The sequence below is a fragment of the Lissotriton helveticus genome, chromosome 6 (genome assembly GCF_964261635.1).
Source record: "Lissotriton helveticus chromosome 6, aLisHel1.1, whole genome shotgun sequence".
NCBI lineage: Eukaryota > Metazoa > Chordata > Amphibia > Caudata > Salamandridae > Lissotriton > Lissotriton helveticus.
Window position 1 is genome coordinate 1,264,376,892 of NC_136067.1, and position 22,430 is coordinate 1,264,399,321.

The 22,430-nt window shown below is 44.7% G+C and overlaps 1 protein-coding gene across 5 annotated transcripts in view; it reads left to right on the plus strand.

The window, feature by feature from the left end:
- Positions 1 to 22,430, plus strand: part of ADGRG6 (adhesion G protein-coupled receptor G6) — a 634,122-nt gene that overhangs the window by 463,048 nt on the left and 148,644 nt on the right. For all 5 annotated transcript variants that reach the window (XM_078648991.1, XM_078648988.1, XM_078648990.1 and 2 more), the window contains 4 exons: positions 7,023 to 7,165; positions 10,676 to 10,790; positions 13,414 to 13,475; positions 21,672 to 21,888. In XM_078648991.1, coding sequence (XP_078505117.1) covers positions 7,023 to 7,165; positions 10,676 to 10,790; positions 13,414 to 13,475; positions 21,672 to 21,888 — 537 coding nt within the window. The remainder of the gene's footprint in view (positions 1 to 7,022; positions 7,166 to 10,675; positions 10,791 to 13,413; positions 13,476 to 21,671; positions 21,889 to 22,430) is intronic.

The window sequence follows — 22,430 nt, forward strand, 5'->3', positions numbered from 1 at the left end:
TATTTTATGTCAGCATAAAAAGCCTTACAAACATGTTTCCCTAATAAAAATAAGAATCCTTCATAACGAAATCTATATAACAACATTTCATACTTGACTTCAGAAGAATATGATGCATAAAATTCACCATACAGCAATGGAGATAAAATCAAAGCATTCCTTCATAGAGTGCATAACATAAAATGGCTCATTTATTCAATAAAACAGAAGAGAATGACAGTAAACGAGTTAAGAACCAGATATATGTTGGCCAATAGTAAACAATTTTGAGATGGGGTATAGGGAGAACAGATATTTCACAGCCAACCGGATCATCACTGGTACACGTTACGTTGAGCGATAATATACACCCCAGCATTCAGGACTTATTGGAGTACCCTACGCTTTTAAAATACTTCTTTTGCAACTTCACTCTGGGTATCATCCTCGACCAGAGGGCCGCTTAGTGTGATATAAAAACAACATTAAAGAGCCTAGTGAAATAAACATCAGATTTAATAAATCCGCTGAGTGTCCACCAACTAACTGGCACACCATTAGATATAAAGTGCTAACAGTTATAAAGTGACTTGAGTAGTAAGCATCAGACAATTAAAGTACAATTCATGTTGCTAAGATATGCAAGGAAATAAAAAGGGCTGTGTTCGCGAAACGATTTATCACAGTTAGAAGGTTTTTATTGATATGAGGTCGGGGCATGCAATTCCATACAAAGATACCCACACGTGACATGAATGACTCCGCTACTGCTTTATATGAAACTGCGGGCACTATCGGGTGTGGGGGGGAGTGTTCTGCTACTGTCAGTTACCTGACAGCCGTCCAAGTCCCCCAAAGATTGGCTGATACATTATTGAAAATATCCTCCCTATCTATCCTATAACATAACTCAGTCGCATCTGTAATGGTGCAAATCCCGTATGATTCAAAGAGAGACCGTAGCCACCTAGATTTAATGCAAGTGTATTTTTAACAAGACAGAAGCAAGTGGATTATAGTATGCTCTCTCCCCCTTCAGAGCAATTGCAGGGAGAGTCCTCCTTTATTTTCATGAGCTATGACCTTGTTGGGAATATCCCTAGTCTAAACAAAATATATATCGACCTTCTTTGCTTTGGCTGTATTTTATCCAGGTAATCTTTAAACCCCACATCAGTCCTAGACCTGAAATAAGCCATGTCAGGTTCAGGTATTTCAAAACAGCAATCCTTCCATATCCAAGGGCTTTTGACTTTTTAAAGGCTCTAAGTAGAATATCACATTGGACCATAACAGCTATGCATCCTCCCCCCATCCTGGTGGAATATATAAATGAATTATGTATATGCAGGCAACATCCTCATTGGTTTCAGCAGCCTGACATGGAGTAAGTTAAGACCAACCACTGTCTTGGAACATTAGACAATTTAACAATTTAATTACATGCGACATAAATTGCCAAACCCCCACATGGTCTTCCCTTTTTCTGTCTAACTGCCGGTGTGTAGAACTCATGATAACCCTCAAGGCAATGTTCATATAAAGACCATGTTTCTTGAAAGCAACAGATGGTAAATTCATTTACAAACTTCACCCAATTGCTGTCATCCATTTTTGGCCCCAGTCCAGTAATGTTCCATGACAAAATGTTCAAATAATGTATGTCCTTGTTGTTAGAAATGATTATTTTATCAAGTATGTCGTATTCGTGATCAGCCTTAGCATAGAGGTGCGGAGTCTAGCAAGATGGTCACTCGATAGAGGGCCTTGCCGGCCGACTGCACAATCCTTCATGAATCCAGCCTCAGAGGACTCCTATACAACACAAAACGCAACAGCGGACCCAGAATCGTAACAGAGGAGCCGCTAGCGAATTTTGACCAACGTTACTGGTACCTGTGGGCCATCCTTGTGCTATCCGGGTCGCAGCCATTGCTGAGCCTGGGTGCGGCCTGGTGTGCTCAGATGCGCTGTGGCATAAGGCCTGAGTTCATTGGGCCCCTGGTTTGGAGCCGAAGAGAAGCGGTCACACACATGGGGTGATATCCACCCTCCCACACCTAGCAGATCTATGCCAAACGGCTGCTACCTCCTCGATTCCATGGAGTGTTGCTGTCGCTGCCTTGGCCGTTGTCAGACGGGGCGGTCTGGCGCCAGACCAGCAAGGTTGAGGGCTGGCTTAGGTGCTACCTTTTCCAGCCTTGTGTGGGGCACCAGTGGCATAATCCATTTTGGGGAGATAAGCTTTCACCCTGCCTCAGCCCTAATATCCTCTGCATGGGCAGTACCCGTGGACAGTGGTCCATCACGGCCCAGATTGGGACTGAACTTTGCTTGAGCAGACATGTGCCTACAACACAGTTACAGATGGTGAGGGAACTACACTGCTTTACTTATAACTCTGATCTTTGTGCAACCCCATGTCGGACCCACGCCCCTGTTTTGTTGGAGCTTGATCTGCTACAGACGGTCCTTCAAGTTTACAGCTGGTGCATGCCCTCTGATTTCCGGTCTTTTGCATAAAGACCTACAGCGCGATTGTTGATTACTTTTAGCACAAGAGGGCTCTGCACCTTCCCCATCAACTCTGTGGGAGGCGTTTAAGGTGGTGATCTGGGACACTTGCATTGCAAAACAATCAGGTATCCTGAGGCTATCCGCGGGCAGCTCACTAGATTGGAAAGGGACATCCAATATCGTGAAATGGACTATTTCACCTCAAAAAGTGTGGCCACTATGGCTGCCATTCAGGAGAAACTGACCGAGTTCAATGAGGAGGCCATTGGCGAGATGAAATATCTTGACCGCAATGCACGGGCACCCTCGATTTCTGCTCCCAGGTAGACTGGGAACCTGTGCCTGTACTTTCCAACCCGGCAACGCAGCTCGGGATGGAGAGAGCTTCTGTGCGTATGACGGTTTAGCCGTCCTGAGACGGCCAGGTGAACCGTCATGTGTGCTAAAAACAGTGGAAAAAATTCCCCTAGTGCCTGTCATCCCCTGATCCCGCCCCCAAGCCTCTGCTCTGAGAGCAAAAATAAAACAATAATAAACAAGGGTTTATTATTGTTTTATTTTTCATGTTTTTGGCTGCTGGCGGGGGGGGGAGGGGTGACGCTCCTCTGCCATAGTGGAGGAACCACCGCTGTGACACTGAACCCTCTATTTCTAATGCCCAGTGGCCCTACTGTTGTGGCCAGATGGTGACCCTCTATCCAAATTACAGACTACGCCTAATTCACTTAAATTTTTTACACCAATTTTACCGTACTCCTTTACAGCTCCTCCATATGGGGCTGGTCACTGACACACTGTCTTCAATGAACAGCGTCACAAGCCTCCTTCTTACACCTCGCATGGAATATCCGCAGGTGGTGGCCTTCTGGTCTGAAGTGTTCTCTACTGTGCATGCCATTACCGTTCATTCTCCGCCACACAGTCCACTGGTGGGCCTCTTGGGCTATGTACTGGTTGTACCCATGGGGAACCACAGACTCACCGCCATGCTCCTTCTCTTGGCCAAGCGCATGGTTGCCATACATTTGGCCTGGCCCCACTATAGAGGCTTGGTTGAAGGATGCAACATATTGTCAAGAACAATTAGACCATTTTCTGGAACTAATGCCAGTACAGTCCTGCCCCAAGGATATTTGAGAACCTCTACCTACCTTTCTAAGATGAAGGGATTCCCCCCTCACTGTAAATGGATGCTAACCCTGGAAACAGCACTCAAACCCTCGAACCTAAATTCTTAAGTGCTATGTGCTCTGGTGAGTCCGGCGCCCCTGTGCCATGGAACTTACAATGCAACCACTCAGAAGCATGGCACTTCAAGCCCAGTTATCAGTGGTCCGACTAGAGGGGCACTCTTAACTTGAGGAGCATATCCTCCCAGTTGTGATACTTGAGGCCATGGGTGTACGAAAAATGAGCACATTGTTGTTGTGAACCTTATTGCTTAGTACTGTGATCCTCCCACGTTTCCTCCCCGACCCTCCCTTTCTCCCCTCTCCTGCTGTTCTCACTCGCCTAGGGATATTGTTGTACTGTTGTTTATACCTAAATGCCAATAAAGAAATGTAAAAAAAAAAATCTTACCATAGGAGGTACCAAACTGTACATTTCAATTTATCTCCTCCAATACTTTCCCTGAGCTTCTGCCGTCCAGGGCCTGAGATAACCATCCCCAATCTCTGTCAGTGCTTACTACTTGATCCTCAGCCACTTGACCCTGGAGTGAGCGATATTTCACTTGAAGAAAATAAGACGTTGTGATATCAGATTTCCATAGCCATTGGGTAGTAGCTGGTTAATGGTCAACATTTTTCCTATGGTTGCTGATTTGTCGCACCCAGTTTGCCACTGAGTCCCTTCTGCTGGGTGGATGAGATCTTCGGTGGATATACTGCTCCCTTCTGCGGTATATTCTTTAGGCGGTAGCATACATGGAGATGGTCCAGATGTTGGAGGATTAGTATGTCATTATTACTAAAGGCAAACTCGACCGTGGAGGTTAAGATGTTTCTGAGATCGCCATGGCCCCCCTCCCCTTGTTTTCTAGTCGCCCTTTTTTAATGTCATTAGATTTGATGACTTGTACCACTGAGACCATGTGAAAGAGATTCAATAGGATTAGATCAAAACGGGGAGAAGGAAGAGTTTGTGATCCCTTCAGCTTGCTTGGTCATAAGCAAAAAAATCAAAATTGGAAAGGATCACTTGTCCTGAGTAACCAGGGTTTCTTAATTTTTCGTTCTCGTACCGATAAAAAACCCTCATTCACGTACTTAGGCTCGAATGGCGGTATATCTTGGTTCACCGCCTTTCTTTGGATTCTAGCCATGTGACAGCATCATCATTGGGTTAATTGGTGTGCTTCCTCCACCCGGAGGTGAACCACTGGTTAGTGATATAGGGCCATATGTAGGTGGCCAAATACCGGTCGGTAACGGCCGATTTCAGTCGTTACCAACCGGTATTTTGAGTTTCAGATGTAGGTGGCCAAAATATTACCGAATCTGTAAATTTACCGATTGGGTAAATTTACCGATTCTGTAAATTACCGAATCGGTAAAGTTACAGATTCGGTAATATGGGATGTAGGTGGCACTGAAAACAGTGCCACAGGCCCTCAATAATTCGTTATTTAACATTAAATTCTATTTGGTGGTAAATAACGAATTCCTGTGTACATGCACATCTGTGCATGTACACCTGTGCCATGTGACACACATACATGCCCTAAGGGCATGTATGTGTGTCACATGGCACACAAGCCTGAATCCGGGGTGCAACAGGGTGTCAAAGTGACACCCTGTCCCCCTTGTAAAATCGGTAATTTTACCGAATCGGTATTTACCGATTCGGTAATTGCCATTGGTTCCTATGGGCCTCAAGGCCCATAGGAACCAATGGCAATTACCGAATCGGTATTTACCGATTCGGTAATTACCGAATGTTACCGATTCGGTAAGTATTTCGGTAAAAATACCTACATGGCATTTACCGATTTGTAAATACCGAATCGGTAAAATTCGGTATTTACAAATCGGTAAATGTCATTTACCTACATATGGCCCTTAGTGATGAAAAAAGGAATAGTGCATTAAGGAAAAAGAAAAGGTGTTCTTGCTAAAAAGCCTGGATAACAAAGGAAAGTACAGATTTATTAAGTCTTGGTGTCAGGCTTGTTAAAAAATATTTAACGTCCCTTCTTACGCACTTTAATATTTTTTAACAAGCCTGACACCAAGACTTAATAAATTTGTACTTTCCTTGTTTATCCATGCTTTTTAGCAAGAACACCTTTTTTTTTTCCTTAATGCACTATTCCTTTTTTCATCACTAAATCACTACTGTACTAACCAGTGGTTCACCTCCGGGTGGAGGAAGCACACCAATTAACCCAATGATGATGCTGTCACATAGCTAGAATCCAAAGAAAGGCGGAGAACCAAGATATACCGCCATTCGAGCCTAAGTAGTAAATGAGGGTTTTTTATCGGTACGAGAACCGAAAATTAAGTAACCCTGGTTACTCAGGACAAGTGATCCTTTCCAAAGAGATTCAATAGACAGCCTGGATTAATGGGTTAAAGCTGTTTAGATCTGGGAATACATCAATAAATACATAATGACTCATCACTTCTCTTACTTTATTGTCAAGAAGACCAGGCGAAGGTGTACAGTGTAGTTCTTAATTTTTGCCCCTGGTACTGGTTGTTCCCAGATTATAGGAGAATCCAAAGGTGCTGGAGTAGTGGAGTGACATTGGAAAATCAACCCACTTGCATTTTCATTGCTGTGGTTTGAGGTACTCCCTATTGAACCACATGAAGTCTCATCATAATCTATCAAAGGGCGGTGAAGATACTAATTTGTTCAACTTTACATGAGCACTGCACCACTTGTAAGGTTTGTTTTAAAGAGCAAATACACTTTAATAATAATGACACAGAATGTGTATCTAGTGCACAATGGAGCTCTACATGTGTCAAGAAATTCCAGGAATTTGACTTGCAGTGGGCGAAACATTCAAGTGAAACACGCAGTGCATAGAGTTCCACTGCAAACAGACTTGGCAATTTCTGAATATTTCTTGCAGTTGGCGAAATTCTGTGATTTATGTTTAATTTCGCAGGTTTTGTGGAATTTCGGAGGCTCTTCCCCCTTTGCCAAACTGGAAACCCCTCTGCAACAATTTTCATTTTAATACGCGTGAAAAAAACAGTTTGGTGCATTTTTTCGCTTTGCATTTTATGAAAAAAGTGGCCCAAGTAGGTATGTAAATGATGTACATGCCACTTGTGGTAAACATTTAATTTGACCACCTATTTCCTTTAGGTTAGTCATAGTGATTGCGCCCTCAGCGTCATTTTGTGTGTGTAACCAACCGTGTTATATGGCATTACAACCCCCAGTGCAGAATATCAGCGGGTTTGTGGTGGCTCTCGACTCACTTCCTAGTGTATACACCTTTAAAGCGTGCTGCATTGACCCGCTCAACATTTGCAAGTTTTTAACAGACCTTTCTTTACTTACAGCTATGTGGTGTGGGCTCTTCTGGTTTACAACAAAACCAACAATGCCACCTTGACAGACCATGTCATTGAGGACAGACTCACAAACAACAATCATAGCGTTCCGGGTGGACTGGTGCTTCGGAACGTACATGTACGAAAAATTGGTAAGCAAATCGAAGAAAGGCGATCCATATTCGTATGCTTCCCACGTTCATTTTTTTTTCTTATATTTTACACACAGCTCTCCTACCCAAGCTAAAGTTGCCATTTTTATTTCTGAGATAAACCCTTTCATGGATGACCGCCTAATGAGCCCTGCACCTAAAAACTTCCTTAAACTCATGTTAACTAAATTCAGTTAGCTGTACCTTTTCTCTTTTCAGAGGTGACTTTGCTGTAGAAATGGCAAAAGACTTTGGGCCAGATGTAGGTAATTCTATTTTACCGATTCATAAATACCGAATTTTACCTATTCGGTATTTATGAATCGGTAAAATAGAAGGGGGGAAATTTAAGTAAACTCGGTAATTGAATTACCGAATCTGTAAAAATCGGTATTTACCGAATCGGTAAATACCGATTCGGTAATGCCCATTGATTCCTATGGGCCTTGAAGCCCATAGGAATCAATGGGCAATATACCGATTTTTGCAAGGGTGCAGGGGGTGTCACTTTGACACCCTCTAGCACCCCGAATACAGGCATATGTGCCATGTGGCACACAGACATGCCCTAAGGGCATGTCTGTCTGTCACATGGCATAGGTGTGCATGCACACATGTGCATGCACACCTGGATTCGGTATTTTGCCACCCAATTGAATTGGGTGGTAAAATACCGATTCTGTAAGGCCTTTGGGACTCAGAAGAGTCACACCTACATTTGGATTTACCGAATCGGTAAAATTACCGATTCGGTATTTTACAGAATCGGTAAATTTACCGATTCGGTAAATTTACCGATTCTGTAAAATAAATGCACCTACATGCCAATTCTTAAATACCGGTCGGTAATGGCCGAAATCGGCCGTTACCGACCGGTATTTAGGCTCCTACATCTGGCCCTTTGTCCTTTTCCATCTTGGCGTGGATAGCACCGTGCTAATCCTATGCTTAAAGATTTTGATAGAAAAGAGATATTTGAGGTGAGCAGATCTAGAGTGTCGCTGGTGTTGAGAGTGCTCTAACAGGAGCTGCTTGCACCTAAACTTGAGAACTACCCAGAGTTCTCTGCTTCTTTTTTTGCATATATATATAATGCATACTTTATAGGTGTTTTCACGCAAACCTCTTCATCCATTGGTTTCCTGTGTTATTCACAATTTTCTTACACTCACTTCAGCAAGAAGCATTGGGTCAGTCAACTTCAGCCATTGACTAATTTTACCGTGAGTGACACAAGTCTGTTCTTTCATAAGGAGAACATCCACATGCTATGCAGTTGCCTTAAATGTAGGGAAATATGTGCTTTTTGAGATCACAACAGATTTTGGCTTTCAAAATTTTTTTTCATATTGGCAGCTCCTCCGAGAATAAATTGGAAAGGATGTTGTTTTCTCCTAGCACACAGCAATGATTAAATACTTATAAATGAACTTTACAAATATTTCAAAATAAATGACTTGAGGGAAAAGGGAGAGGGAAAACAAAAGAGGATGGCAAGGAAGATTAGGAGACAAAAAGGTGGGGGGAATTCAATGGTTAAATGAGAACTACAGAATAGAGTGGAGAAGAGTACAAGGGGGGTAGTAGGAAGGAAAAAGCAAAAGAGAGGAAGACGAGCAGAGAAGAGACAGAGAGGTGAAGAGTGGGCAGTGGGCAGCACAGAAGAGAACACTGGTAAACAGATGAAGTAAATATTTAAGAGAAGAGAAGGCAGAAAGGAAGACAAAGGGAGGGTTTAGAGGGACAAGAGATGGGAGGGAAGGAGGAGGTGAGTGTCAGTGACGAGAAGTAGAGGAAAAGAAAGGTTAGGGGTCAAAAAGTAGGCAAATGGGATTGTGATTGGACAAGAGAAGAAGAAGGAAAAATGAGAGAATTAAATAATAGGGAGAATGCTTAAGTGAGAAAAGTATGGCGAGGGTGTCTGAGGGAGAAAATGTTAAGGGTGTGAGAGACAAGGAAAGAATGTGAAAAGGGGAGAGCACGAGAGAAAATGTAGCAAACAATCAAAGTAGGAGAAAAGAAGAGTGGAGGCAGAAGAAGAGAGCGGAGGGGAGAAAAGATACACATAGGGATAACAAGGCAGAATGAGGAAACTAGAAAGGATGCGGATAACGTGGGTAAGGGGTGAGAGGAACAATGGTGGGTAGAGATAACGAACAGTAGACCAGAAAGTAGGTGGGAGGAAAGTGATAAAAAAGAGAACGAAAGGAGCATGGTGAAAGAGGATGAATGTAAGAAGCATAAAGGGAGAATGAGAAATAAAGGGATAGAGGGAGATGAGTAAACTGTAGAGGAGAAAGGGAGAAGAGGATGAGGAGAGGAAGAGCAGGTGGGAGAGAGGGTAAGAGGAGAGGAGGTGATGGACAAGGAAAGAGATGGATTATAGAGAAAACGGGGTGGCGAGAAAAGAGCATGAAAAGAAACCAAAAACGAGAGGTGAATTTGAGTGAGACTGGAAAGAGAAAGTGGGGAAGGAGAGGAGTAAAAGATGGGAGGGTTGCAGAGGAGCCTGTCCTAATCTTAAGAACAATTAAACTTTTGGAGAAAATAAAATAAAGATATTGTCCTCTTCTCTTTGATATACAAGGTCATCCTTTCGGGTGTGAGATACGGTGGCCCAACCTTCATATGACCTTGCCTCACAATTTCTCTTTGTCGGGTCCATGGTCAGCGAACCTCAAAATGAATGCCAGAGAAAAAATGTCTGATTCATTTTGATCAATCGGTTACCCATCCCTGATATAAATTTCGGGCTGTAAACTATTTCACAATTTCAGCTCTCACGTATGATAACTTTATTGCACTCTGCTATCTTTGCTTTTTCCAAACTGCTAAACAGATTTTCATCATATTTCACAGTGTTCTCTGACTTCATGCCTAGTATGCTGCCCTTAGTAGTCTTTTGCCTAAAAAAAGTCATTAGAGATATTTAAATGTAGCATTTTGGTTGTCCCTGGTAACTCTCCGGATTAATCTGCAGAAAGCTGTGCTAAAAATGCACTTTTTTGGAAAGTTTTGCACAGATTCATAGAAGGGGTAAAACATTATAACAATGCCAGAATTTTCCGGGAAGACTTGCGAGCCACTAACTAGCACAGGCTGCAATATTGCCCTACGGCGGCTCCGAATTACTTTCAAGAACTTTATATAATAGAAATATTCCTAACACAGATTATGATGAATTTTGAATTGATTTTTAGAAAATATTCGCTTTAACTTGTAAAATTCATAAATTGTCTCGAGGTAAAAAAAAGAATGAAATTACATTTGTTAAAGTACAGTTAAAGTACAGTGACACACTGTAGACATAACGTTTAAGAAAGGAATTCAAGGCTTCCTGCCACTGTGATAATATGAGCAACCTTCTCTATTAAGAACCGCAGTATTATTTTACATCCTTATTTTACATTTGAACAATTCGGAGCAAAGTAGATTAAAGAAGAAATAATTTTAGACAAATAGAAATGTGCTTCGTGACCCTTAACAAGCTCGTGTTCTTTCTTCACTCAGAGCAATGTCCAGCAGATGAAAGTCCTCCGTTATATTTGTGGCCGGCAACCAAACCAAAGGAGACCCGGACTATTCCCTGCTTCGGAAGTTTAATCCACACAGCCTCAAGGATGTGGTAAGAGTTGGTGTCCTTCTGCATTCCTTCATGTCAGCCACTTCATTATGCTCTTCATTGTTAGGTCTCTCCAATAAACAATATGGACTTAAAGTCCCTTCATTCTTATGCTTGTGTTTGTCCTGCCCATGGAGAATTTCTGTCTCACTATGTTTTGCTGGTGTGTATTGTATCCTTTCTCCAGTGTTGTAAGGGAACTATTTTTTTATTCTTCCTTCTGAACCCCATGGGAGTGCATCACATCCCTCGCTCCCTCTCCCGCCTCCTCTATTTTTTCTTCATTTTAGTTTTTGCAAAGGCTAAGCAACTGTATGCTGCTACGGACTGCTATTGTTAGCTGATTTGCACCTAATGTTGAAGTGCACCCTGCTCCTTGCATTGTTTTGACATTCTTTTTTTGTTATTTTTGTGAGGGTCTGGCAGTTGCGCACTGCTCCAGGGACACTCAGGTTAGTCGCACAAATGGTTAGGTCAGGGCCATGCCCCAGGTTAAGACCAATAGTGGATCCCCAGAAAGCAGCAGTTGGCCGCAAATGAAGTTGAGTACAGGGTCAGACCTCAGGCCAGATCCTATTCTCAACCCACATGCAGTGTGAGTTGGTCCAATAGAATTTGAGTGCATGCCCTACAGTCAATCCCAATGCAGCATCAAGCATTGGAATTATTGAGTATAAAACCATATATGCCTGCAACCCACCACCTCCTCAGGGATATAACTAAAATGAATAGGTGAGCCACGTAGACTCCTCGAGACCCAGGTACCACCACCTCCCCGGAGCTTATGTGAAAATGAATTGGGTAGTGTGTGGACCTCCAGGGCTCCGGGGACCACCACCACTTCCCTTGGGCTATAAATAAATTGAATAGGGGGGCTGCGTGAAACCCTCCCGAGCCCCAGAGACCAATACCTGCCCAGGGCTACAATTAACATTAAAAAGGGGGCCACGCGGCCCCCCTCCTGGAGCCAATAATGACCCTGGGGACATCCACCTCCCAGTGCCAGCTCCTGCTGTGTCCCCGGGTGCACACATCGGGACATAGCTGTTGGCATTTGCTTGGTGTGAGCTGTGACAGCTCCTGCCAAGCCAAAGCAAACACTCTGGTTCCAGCAGGCGGGAGCAGGTCCTCCAGTGCCGGTTCTCTATCTCACAAGGTGCCCACGCACGGGACATAGCAGTTTTCTTTTTCACTTGGCAGGCGCTTTAACAGCTCCCACCTAGTGAGAGCAAACTATAAGTCTGTTCTCAGTCGACGGGAGAAAGAAAACTTCTCCCGCTCTCTGGGAGAAGTCTTTTCATTTGTTTTGCTGCCCACTGTCAAGGGGGCAGGAAAACAGATGAAAGAATTGCTCCTGCACACAGGGGGGCAGCATTCAATCTGCTCAGTACGTGGCGGAGCAATGCTGACTCCCAATGCTGGTGGGGAGCCAGCAGGGACCGATGGGTCATTGAGGCTCCCCCCACGGTCCACAACGTTGCACACTGGGTGCCCTGGTACAGCTTAAAATTATTTTACTGTTGGATTGCTATTAAATTCTGCCACTAAAACAACTTTTGCAGCACCATTTTCTCTCTAATAGCCTGATTTTGAGTCCCATGCTATGCAAAATTAAAAAAGGAGCTAAGGCCATCTTGAAATTATGAGATCGTTGACGAATCTGCTGATCTGAAGTGTTTCACCCTGACATGTGAAAAAATAATTACCAGTTAATCAGATGCAGTATTCATAATTTCACAACAATCCCCAATTTGAGGATACCCACAGGGGTGCTACTCAGAATCTATGCTATTCCCTCTCCAGCACCCATCACCATAGTTACTGATGCCCCAGTAGGAGAAACTCATGGAGGGTGGGATAACAAGCCATTATAGTGCACACTTATAAAAAGAGACTGTGAATAATGATTTCCTCATGTAATCTCACTCAAACACCAACTTATGGTAGCTTTTTTACTTTTGTTTTTATTTTAAAACATTTTGACAATATTATACAGTTCACAAGGGTTACGATTTGAAAGAAAGTCCTGAACTGAGCTGAAACAACAGCTAACAAGTTCACACACCACTAGTTACAATGTCGAGTTCACCCAGATCCTTTTTAGATTCCTCACATGCAGTACTTAATTTATAAAAAAATAAGTGCCAGGGTCCTTATGAGAAGACCACTCCAGCTTGCACCATCCATTGCCCGAATTAGCATTGCCAATGACAGTACCATCACAACTAATCATCACACAACCTTGCAAGTGTGATAATTCAGACTTAAAATATACATTAAAAATTACTTATACAGGCCGCCCATGCTATTTTTAAAGTTTTGGTTGGCGGTTATGAGTGATTTTAATGTATATTTAATTATTAAACAACTGTTGTGCTCCTCTTAAAATTAGACAAAACAGCACCACAATGTTGCATGATGTGGACATTAAAGGGCAGGTGCCAAGCACAGGAAACCACCACCTCAAATTAGGCACTGCTCTCATGTGTTTACTTTGACTTGGGAGCTCTCTGAAATTGATTTGTAAAAATGTATACCTCAGACAAATGTAATTGATTCTGAATCAAGAATAAGAGTTGTGTGACAGGCAAAGCCAATGAACATTCATTTATATTTTCTCTATCAGCATTTTGGATTCACGTAATTACACTCCAACCTGGGGCAGTCCTGATCTGTCAAACTGTAGTGGTAAGTGTTTTGTTTTTTCATCCAATTTCCGTAGAGTAAATGCTTTTAATTAAATACTAGATGCATCATGTCCCTTGTTATATGCTTGTGAGAAGAACCTGCATTTTGTTGACCTCATTACTGACTGATAGTTTGACTATATTCAGTCTTTGGTGGCTCAGCTACAATGGGCATAATAGCTCTAGTACTGAGAACTTCTACCACGAGGCAACGACAATAAGACTGCCAACAAGTTAAACAAATGCCCACCAATACTTTTTTTGATGTGTATTACATTTAATCATAGCGAAACTGCATATGATTTGAGTAGCAAACTGTGGCATACAAATTATTGTAAAGTTGGTGTAAAAGTTCCAACCAGTAAAATATCCAGTGGCGGCTCATCCGCTAAGGCAGAGGAGTGTTGAGTGAAGTTAGGTTCTGTCTCGTGGAACTTCATTACTGTGTCATACACGTTCTTTTCTCTCTGTTCTATGGAATGTGAGGTTGACGGCACTCAACAGTTGTCAGTTGCAACTGGACTGTCGAGGTGGTCAGATGCCAGGTTGTGCTAAAGATTAAACTTTTTTTAATTTATTTTTTATTTCAATGAATCTGCTCATAACATAAGACAGTATAGTATTTACAGTCCACCTAGTGCAGATCATCATATTCTTGATATAATTCAGTCCACTTCAAATATAGTAGCAATCCCCCAAAAAAAGGGCCCAACAGAACAAAAAGAAAACAAAACTAACCAGTTCACATCATTCACAATGCATGATTCTGGGTTGTGGTATCTCGCACTGGCATTATAACCAAACATTACACAATAATTTGTTTACCCCTCTGAACTCGTCACTAGACGTCCTCTGACTCTTCTCGACTAAGCAGATATATTCGCAGCGGTTCCCAAATGTCTCTGGGCCTCGAAATCGTGGGCAATTCTTCTGCATATTCCTCTAAGTTATCTCTACAATATACCAGGTCTTTTATCCATAGTTCAGCCTTTGGCCTGCATCTACCCCCCATGTAATCGCCACTCTCCGAGCCGCAAGCAGCAAGGCCAGACGCACACATTTGCCATTCACCCCTTTAATATACGGCACGCAGCATAATAAACAAACAAGCGGAGTGCACTGAAGATCCACAGTCACCATATCATTTAAACAACTCACCACCTTCCCCCAAAACTCCCATACCTTCTGACACTCCCAGGCCAGGTGCATAAAATCTGCATTCTCTCGGCCACAACGTACGCAATTGGCAGATGCGCGCAACCCATATCCATGCAAACGCGTTGGGGTGTAGTAAACCTGGTGTATGTACTTAAAATGTATGATCCTCAAATTCCCGTTCATGCTAAGCGTCCCCGTCAGACCACAAATATATTTCCAGTCTGCCTCCGAAATTGGCTCAGGTAAACATTCAGACCACCGTTTCCAGCTCCGGTCCCGAGCATCTACACTTTCGAGCTTTATCATTTTGTACAACTTCGATATTAAACTTTTATTGCTAGGAGCAGTGAGCGCATATTGCTAAGAGGCCAACGTGGGAGGTTCCTGTGGATAGGTGTTATAATGCACTTTGATCGCGTGCCGCAGACGATGCACTGCAAATCGGAACAGCAATGACTGGTTACTAACATAATCTAGGTCCTCCTGCGTGATAAAGGAACCGTTCGGATAAACATCTGACATGTGTCTGAGACCTGCCTCATGCAGCAATCGGAGTGATGGCGTCTCCTGCGTCACAGACATGGAAGCATGATGCTCCAGGTACAAATATGGTGCGTATAGCGGGAGCTTTTTCGCTAGGTGCCCTATCGTCCACCAAGCGGCAATAGTAGCATCAACTGTGTTAATTTCCGCCTTTGGAGTACCGCGAGTTCGCTGAGTGATCACACTGTGTAGCGGGATCGGGGCCGCATCACCCTCCTCCACCGCGACATGTGGGGTAAATGCAAGCAGTCTGTACCAGTGATATATGTACTGGGCCTGCGCACTTAGGTAATACACATAAAAATCAGGGGCCTCAACCCCTCCCTTCTCGTATCCCTTAGTCAGAATCGTCCATTGTACATGAGCATGCTTGCCCCCCCACGCTAGTCTGATCAGCTAACTCCTTAAATTCTTTAAAAATTGCAATGTGAGCACTATTGGAATGTTAAGAAAGAGGTAAAGAAATCGTGGCAATACCACCATCTTTATCAGAGCAATTCGATCTGCCAACGACAACGGCAGTGCAATCCAGGTATCCACCTGGCTCTCCAATGCCGAATATGCCCTCCCATAATTTTCCCTGACCACTACCTTCGGGTCTCGATGTACCCAGACTCCTAGGTATTTCACCGGGTCTGTAGACCATACCAGTGGGAACTCCAGGTCAGGACAGACAGTTGACGTTGTCAGTGGTATTATAAAAGATTTGTCCCAATTTATACAGAGACCTGACAGATGACCAAAGCGTACATATTCTCTGAGCAATTGCGTCAGGTATCTAGATGGATCGCGAACAAAAAGAACCATGTCGTCTGCATATAATGATACGGCTACCGGTCGAAAATTAAAATTAAGTGCTGCCTCCCTGTGCCTCTGTCGGATCACACACGCTAACGGTTCCAAGACTAGTGCAAATATCAGCGGTGATAGTGGACATCCCTGACGTGTGCCTCTCCCTATTTGAAATGGATCCGATGTGAGACCCCCTATGCGCACTCGGGCAATAATGGCCTCTCTCACCGCCACTTCATATATAGGATCTAGTAGTGCCTCAGAACGCAAGCGCCATGTAAAGGGAGGGCATATAGCTGCCGGGAATATCACATCCATTTGCAACGGATTGTGATCAGACAGTGTTCGGGCAAGAGGCGCGATTCCCTTCACCCAATCAATCACCTCTGTCTCTACTAGCCAATAATCCGGTCTCGACCAGCTGTCATGTGCGGGCGTCGCATGTGTACCCTCCTGCACCTGTGGGTTATGCACTCGCCAAACGTCTCTAAGACCAAATTCTTCCTTTGCACATGCTAGACTTTTAGCAACATTAGGGGTACGGTGTGATATGGGATTAGACTTGTCCAATTCTGCATTCAGATACGTGTTCAAATCTACCCCCAGAAGACAGGAGTTTCCAGCCATTCCCTCAGTACCCCACATACGTGAGTCACACAGGATGTATCACGACAATAGGTCCATACATATTTACTATTGTAATCAATCGTCCACTGAGGCGGCCACACACCATAGCACACCTGCCCTCTTCATCTGTGTACGTATGCAATGGTTGAAACTCCACACCCCTCTTGACTAGTATCATAACCCCCCTCGCATAGGAGGAGTACGATGCAGCCAACCGAAAGCTTGCCCATCTGCCCGCCACGCCACCATCTGTATATTTAGTTAAGTGTGTCTCTTGCAACAGAACAACATGTATCATATGGCGATTCAAATATGCTAACACCTGTCTCACTTTTTAAGGCGAATTCAGGCCCCTTACATTCCAGATTAATAATCTGCACTTATCTGCCATTCATTTCCTGATATCTACAGAACAACATGTATCATATAACGATTGCAAAGCATCTTTTCACAGAGGAGCAACGTGAATGCCGGTTCAGCACCTTCACAACCCATTCAACCGCTCTGATTGTACCTACATACATTTGAAGAAATGTGATGTGAAACAAATAGACTAAAAAGAACATAACCCCCCCATCTCCTCCCCCCTTCCTCCCACTCCAACCTCCCGATCAGGTCGAGATGAAAACCCACTACCCACCCTCTTAACTACATCTAACTCCATACAATCCCAACATTCGGGGAGCACCCGCCAGGGGAAATGGTTCAGCAGTGAGTATCCGCACCAAGGTGCGGTCGACGGACCTCATCAGTCAGCCCCCTATGCTCCTTACGTCAACACACCATGATGGGTATGCAATATTGTCCCCCTCGGAGCATACAGTGTTCAGTGTCTACTAGGCCCCGTCAACTTTCCCCCGCCGCACCAGAGCAATTAGTCAGACCTTTATCTCTATCTGGACATCCGCAGCCGGCAATACAGTTCCCACAACCATCAATGTTAATGGAGGATCAGCCATACATTCCTAATCCGCTTCGTTCAGACCAGATTCTCCAGTTGCTTCCGCCTGCATGTGCTGTGTTGGCCTTCTCTTACAAATATGTTTGGTAAATTTCAGTGCTGATTTTGCATCCGTAAAAAAGTGTGACTGCTCCTCATGCGTGATCTTCAACTTGGCCGGATTAAAACATAGCGTAAGGGACAGAGGCCTCTCTCAACAGTTTCTTCACCGGCACACATTCTTTCCTTGCCGCCTGAACTCCCGGCGTGTAGTCTGGGAAAAAGGATAACTTGTCCCCTTTATAAACCACCGGGTCTTTGGCCCTCGCCTCCTGCAGCACAGCATCTCTATCAGCATAATTCAGAAGACGCGCTATGATCGGGCGCGGTGGTGCGCCCGGCTTAGACCGTGGTCCTATCGAGCAATGCGCCCGCTCCACTATCATCACGGCGGAGAGCACAGGACTGAACAGGTCACGCAGCAGATCCTCCACAAATGTCTCCATTTTGGATATGGACGTCGACTCCGATAGCCCAATGATGCGCAGGTTGTCGCGTCGCGAGCACGCCTCCAAATCCTCATTTTTCGCTCTTATGACTTCCAAGATCTTTTCCATTTGCAGGATCTGTGTTCTTGATTCAGCCTGCGCATTGTGGGTGTCTGAGACTCGATTCTCCAGGACATCCAGCCTGTGCTCATGTTTCTCCACCTTCTTTTTGACCATGTCCAATCCGGTCGCCAGCGCGTCTATCTTACTATCTATTGTTTTCATGCCAGCTCGGAGTTCCAGTAAAATAGACCTGGTGTCATCTGCTGCACTCTCGTCAGGGCCCTGAGCACCCCTCGAGTCACCCTGGTCGCCCATTCCATCCGCAGCGCGGGTAGTGCGCTTGTTATCAAACTGTAGCTTGGCCTGCTTAGGTTCCGCCTTACCCATGACGAACACTGGAGCCGCAGTATATACAGTGGTGTCTCCAGCCGTATGATCAGCCACCTTGTCCACAGTATCAGCCTCTCACGCCACTACCGTAGTTGTCTAAATATGGACCGCGTCCTCCGAGATAGAGCAATGTTCAGCATTCAGGCGCGTGTCCTCTTCAGTCAGCCAGTGTATCTACACTTCGTAGACACAGGCAATACCCCCGTGAACTGTCTCGACGCCTGGCAGTAATACTTCTCCGTTCCACGTTTCGGGAGGGTCACAGGTACCCCACGCACCGAAGAGCCAGTCTCAGCACCCCGACAGGAGTCTAGATGTAGTAGGTTGCGCCACGCTCCAGAGTAGCGCCGGCCCCATCCGACAGCCCGACTCCCACTAAGCGCCACCGTATCTACCAATATGGCGCCCAATGTCGGCCGCGCCGCCCCAACGGCCTAGTATTACAAAACAATGGTCCATAGACTATTACTTCTCAATATCACAATTAGTCAGTGCTTCATAATTATGCTTTCATGAGTATAAAAAATCTACTCTAAATCAATAAATGCATCAATATCATGAGACGCAACAGCAAAACTTATAATCACAGGCAATGTATTCATTTATCGCCACTAGAAGATCTAAACGACTAACAATACATACGGGTCATATTGGTTGCCCCAAGGGGAGCGTGCAAAATTGGAAGATGTGAATTAGATAGTATTGCGTGATGAAAAAAAGGAAAGAATTGCAGAAATTAGTGACATAAAAAAGAGGCACTGTATTTTATATATTACAAGGTGGATCAACAATCATCCATGTTGTAAGACCTGGCCATAAATCAATTCATCCATAGTATTAATACATTTGGAAACCCATATATTTGGTAATTGTAATGCACAGAAAAGTTGGAATATATAGGTCCAGGTAAAAAATCAAGAGGGCGTCGACGTTTCGACTCGACTTAGGGCCTGACGGTGAGTTAAGCCTGGGCCATGCAAGTCTTCATCAGGACTGTAAAACAACGGGCAACCTTAAGTTTGTGGATGACCCCTCACGACGTGGGTAGTTCTAGTATTTTTATTCCTTTTTCTTTGTCAATTAATGAGATGTCCTCCTTGTCTCCTAAAGGATGGCGTCACCCACAATGAAGGATCACTCTAGGATTTCTCTCTAGAAGGCGGTAAGGTCCCTGTTCACTAGGTTGCGAGGGATGATTTAATTGGAGTTGTCCCTTCAGCAAATAACGGCGTACCAATGCTTTTGATATAACACCGTGCCTCAAAGGTCCTCTCAAAGTTGGACCACTAGCTCAAGCAGCATGTCGTCGGTTCAATGGGCGTCTCGCGTCTTGACTAGTACGCGACAGCCCCAACGGCCTAGGCCCAGCCCGCCCAGCCGTGACTCTTACCCCGCCTGGGCACCTCCAGCTTCGCTCCCCGGCGCCGATTCCGCCTCTCCCCTCTCGTTTCCCAGGCGCCTCTGTGGTCTCCTGCACAGTCCCCGGGGGGGCAGAGGAAAGCCCGCCAGACGCCGCCAGTCAAGTGCGTCGGGAGGCGATCCAGGCCCTCTCCTCTCGCAGGCCTCCCCAGCGCCTCACTCTCCCTTAGCCTCCTGTAGGAACGCGAGCGGCCCCAGCTCCAAGTAGCTGTCTCTCAAAATTTCCACCGCCGATGAGGGTCCCAGGTCCGCAGGCAACCGCCGGGAAGCGATGCCCGCCCAGTATTCACAGCCTCGTTCTCCAGGTCACGTTTACTCCGTCTGCGCCATTTTCTCCTCGGAGCCGCGATGTTCTCAGGGTCGCGGTACAGCGGTGGCGGCACAGCCCATCCAACACCGATGCCTCTGTTACACACCTCGTCTTTCATACAATGCCCCGCGAGGGTTTTTCGGCGTATAGGGGCGCTTATGAAGGATGATATTTAAGGATATAATTGCCGGCGAGCGGAGCTCCCTCAGCAGGCAGCCATTCCGCTTCGCGCCGAAGCCACGCCCCGCTAAAGATTAAACTTACCTTAAAAAGGATCCTGCTTCCAGTCTCATGTGTCCTCGAGTGTTCACAACAAGGAGCGTTGCCCCACTGCTTTAGCTGCAAGATGAATACAAAAAATAAAATGATAATAACATTTGTTATTATCATTTTGTTTTTTGTATTCAGCTTGCCGCTGAAGCCAGGCGGGAGGGGCTGGGCTCCTCACATCACAGGGGGAGGAGTGGTGGCAGCTCCTAAATTGCGCATGATGCTTTGGCTGGCTGTCTCGGGCCAGCCAAAGTGTCAAGCGCACTCCGCATGTTCTCCACGCAGGCTGTATTACAACCTGGGTGGAGAACATGCACAGCCTGCCAGCCGTTGTCAGTGCACCGAACCACAGTGCTCAGACCAATCACAACACTGCTAAGGCAGCAGTGTGATTGGTCAAGGGATTCTGGGAGGCTGTGTGCTTCCTGCCGAGAGGAGGACGGAGAAAGAAGAGGCAGCGGCTGACGATCGGTGGTAAAGAGGTAAGGGCTTTTTTTTTATTCCCCACTCCCTCGTCCCTCCGCCCTACCACCCCTGGTCGGTGGCAGCCGCTACTGAAAATGTTGCACCCCATCATATAAGAAACTGAACTTTTTATCTGGCTATGACTGCTTGGCAAGCAATACAGACAGTAAAGACTGGATACCAGGTTCGTTTATAGCATGATGAATTATGAAATAAGTAGGTTTCAAATTAGTACAAATATAAAGGTAATTGCATGAAAAATGTTTAAAACTAGAACCAGATATCCAGAATGAAAGGTGTAGTAATTAGACTTGTGGGCTTCCCTATACGGTTGATGGACGTGAACCCGTGCAGGGAAGGTTGTCTCTGCTCACGGGCCTTGAAGAGGAAAGGAAGTTGTCGATCAAAGTCACACAGAACTCCCTGGGGATTGCAGTAGAATTTCTGATGCCGCATGCAGGCCAACAAAGTCAAATCACTTGGAAAAACCTGGAAACATTTTAGACTTGATTTTTACTGTAGTATTGTTACTTGTTTATTTACAACTGTACTGTATATCGATGCCTTGTCTTCCCTTCTTTCTTCTTCTTACCACTTTTTCTCCTTATTTGGTGACTGCTGACCCACTTAACCTCCGAATTGGAACAAAATCGAAAAGTCTATCAAAAAAGACCTATTGGTTGAATCCACACAGTACAAAATGCACACGTACAATATTTGTATTTTTTTTAGATATCATCGAAAACCCAGAAGAATTAGCCAATCAGCTATTGAATCTCACTGGTGACGGTCAAGAGCTGACGCAAGAAAAAGTAGACACCTTTGTCCAGCAACTCAAGAAGCTCGTGAACGGCGCCGAGATCAACGCTTCACTGGGGTCCACTGTTTTAAATGTGTTTTCTAACATCATTAGCAGTTCAGATGAGGCGCTCTCGAAATCCTTCTCGGAGTGAGTGTGACTTAGGTGTCTCAGTTCCTTAAAACATATATTGTGCTGCTTTTAATGCGTGTGGTGAGTTTGAGACAGACTTTATTCAACTCTGGAGTCTTATATTTTAAAATGACATTGGGCCTAATTTAGACTTTGGCAGAATGGATACTTTTGGCCAGCTGTACACAGCAAAGGTCGTAAAAAATGTTTGCGACCAGTGCAGTATTTAGCAAATTGACCTATGTGAACTAATATGAATATTAATGAGGTAGGTCCAAAGTGCAACCTATCGCAATTAACAGTTATCACATGGCTGGTGGCCTGCTAGGTTCAGCAGACCACTATCGGCCAGATTCATCAATATCCCGTTTTGCGAGTCCTTAATAGCGATTATTAAGGAATCGCTATTAAAGACTCGCAAAACGGGATTCTTGTAGAAATCGCAAAAAAAATTGCGATTTCTACAGCTTCCTTATTTGCGATTAGCAAATTGCTAATCGCAAATAAGGAATAACTCCCCATTCATTCCTATGGGCCTAAAGGCCCATAGGAATGAATGG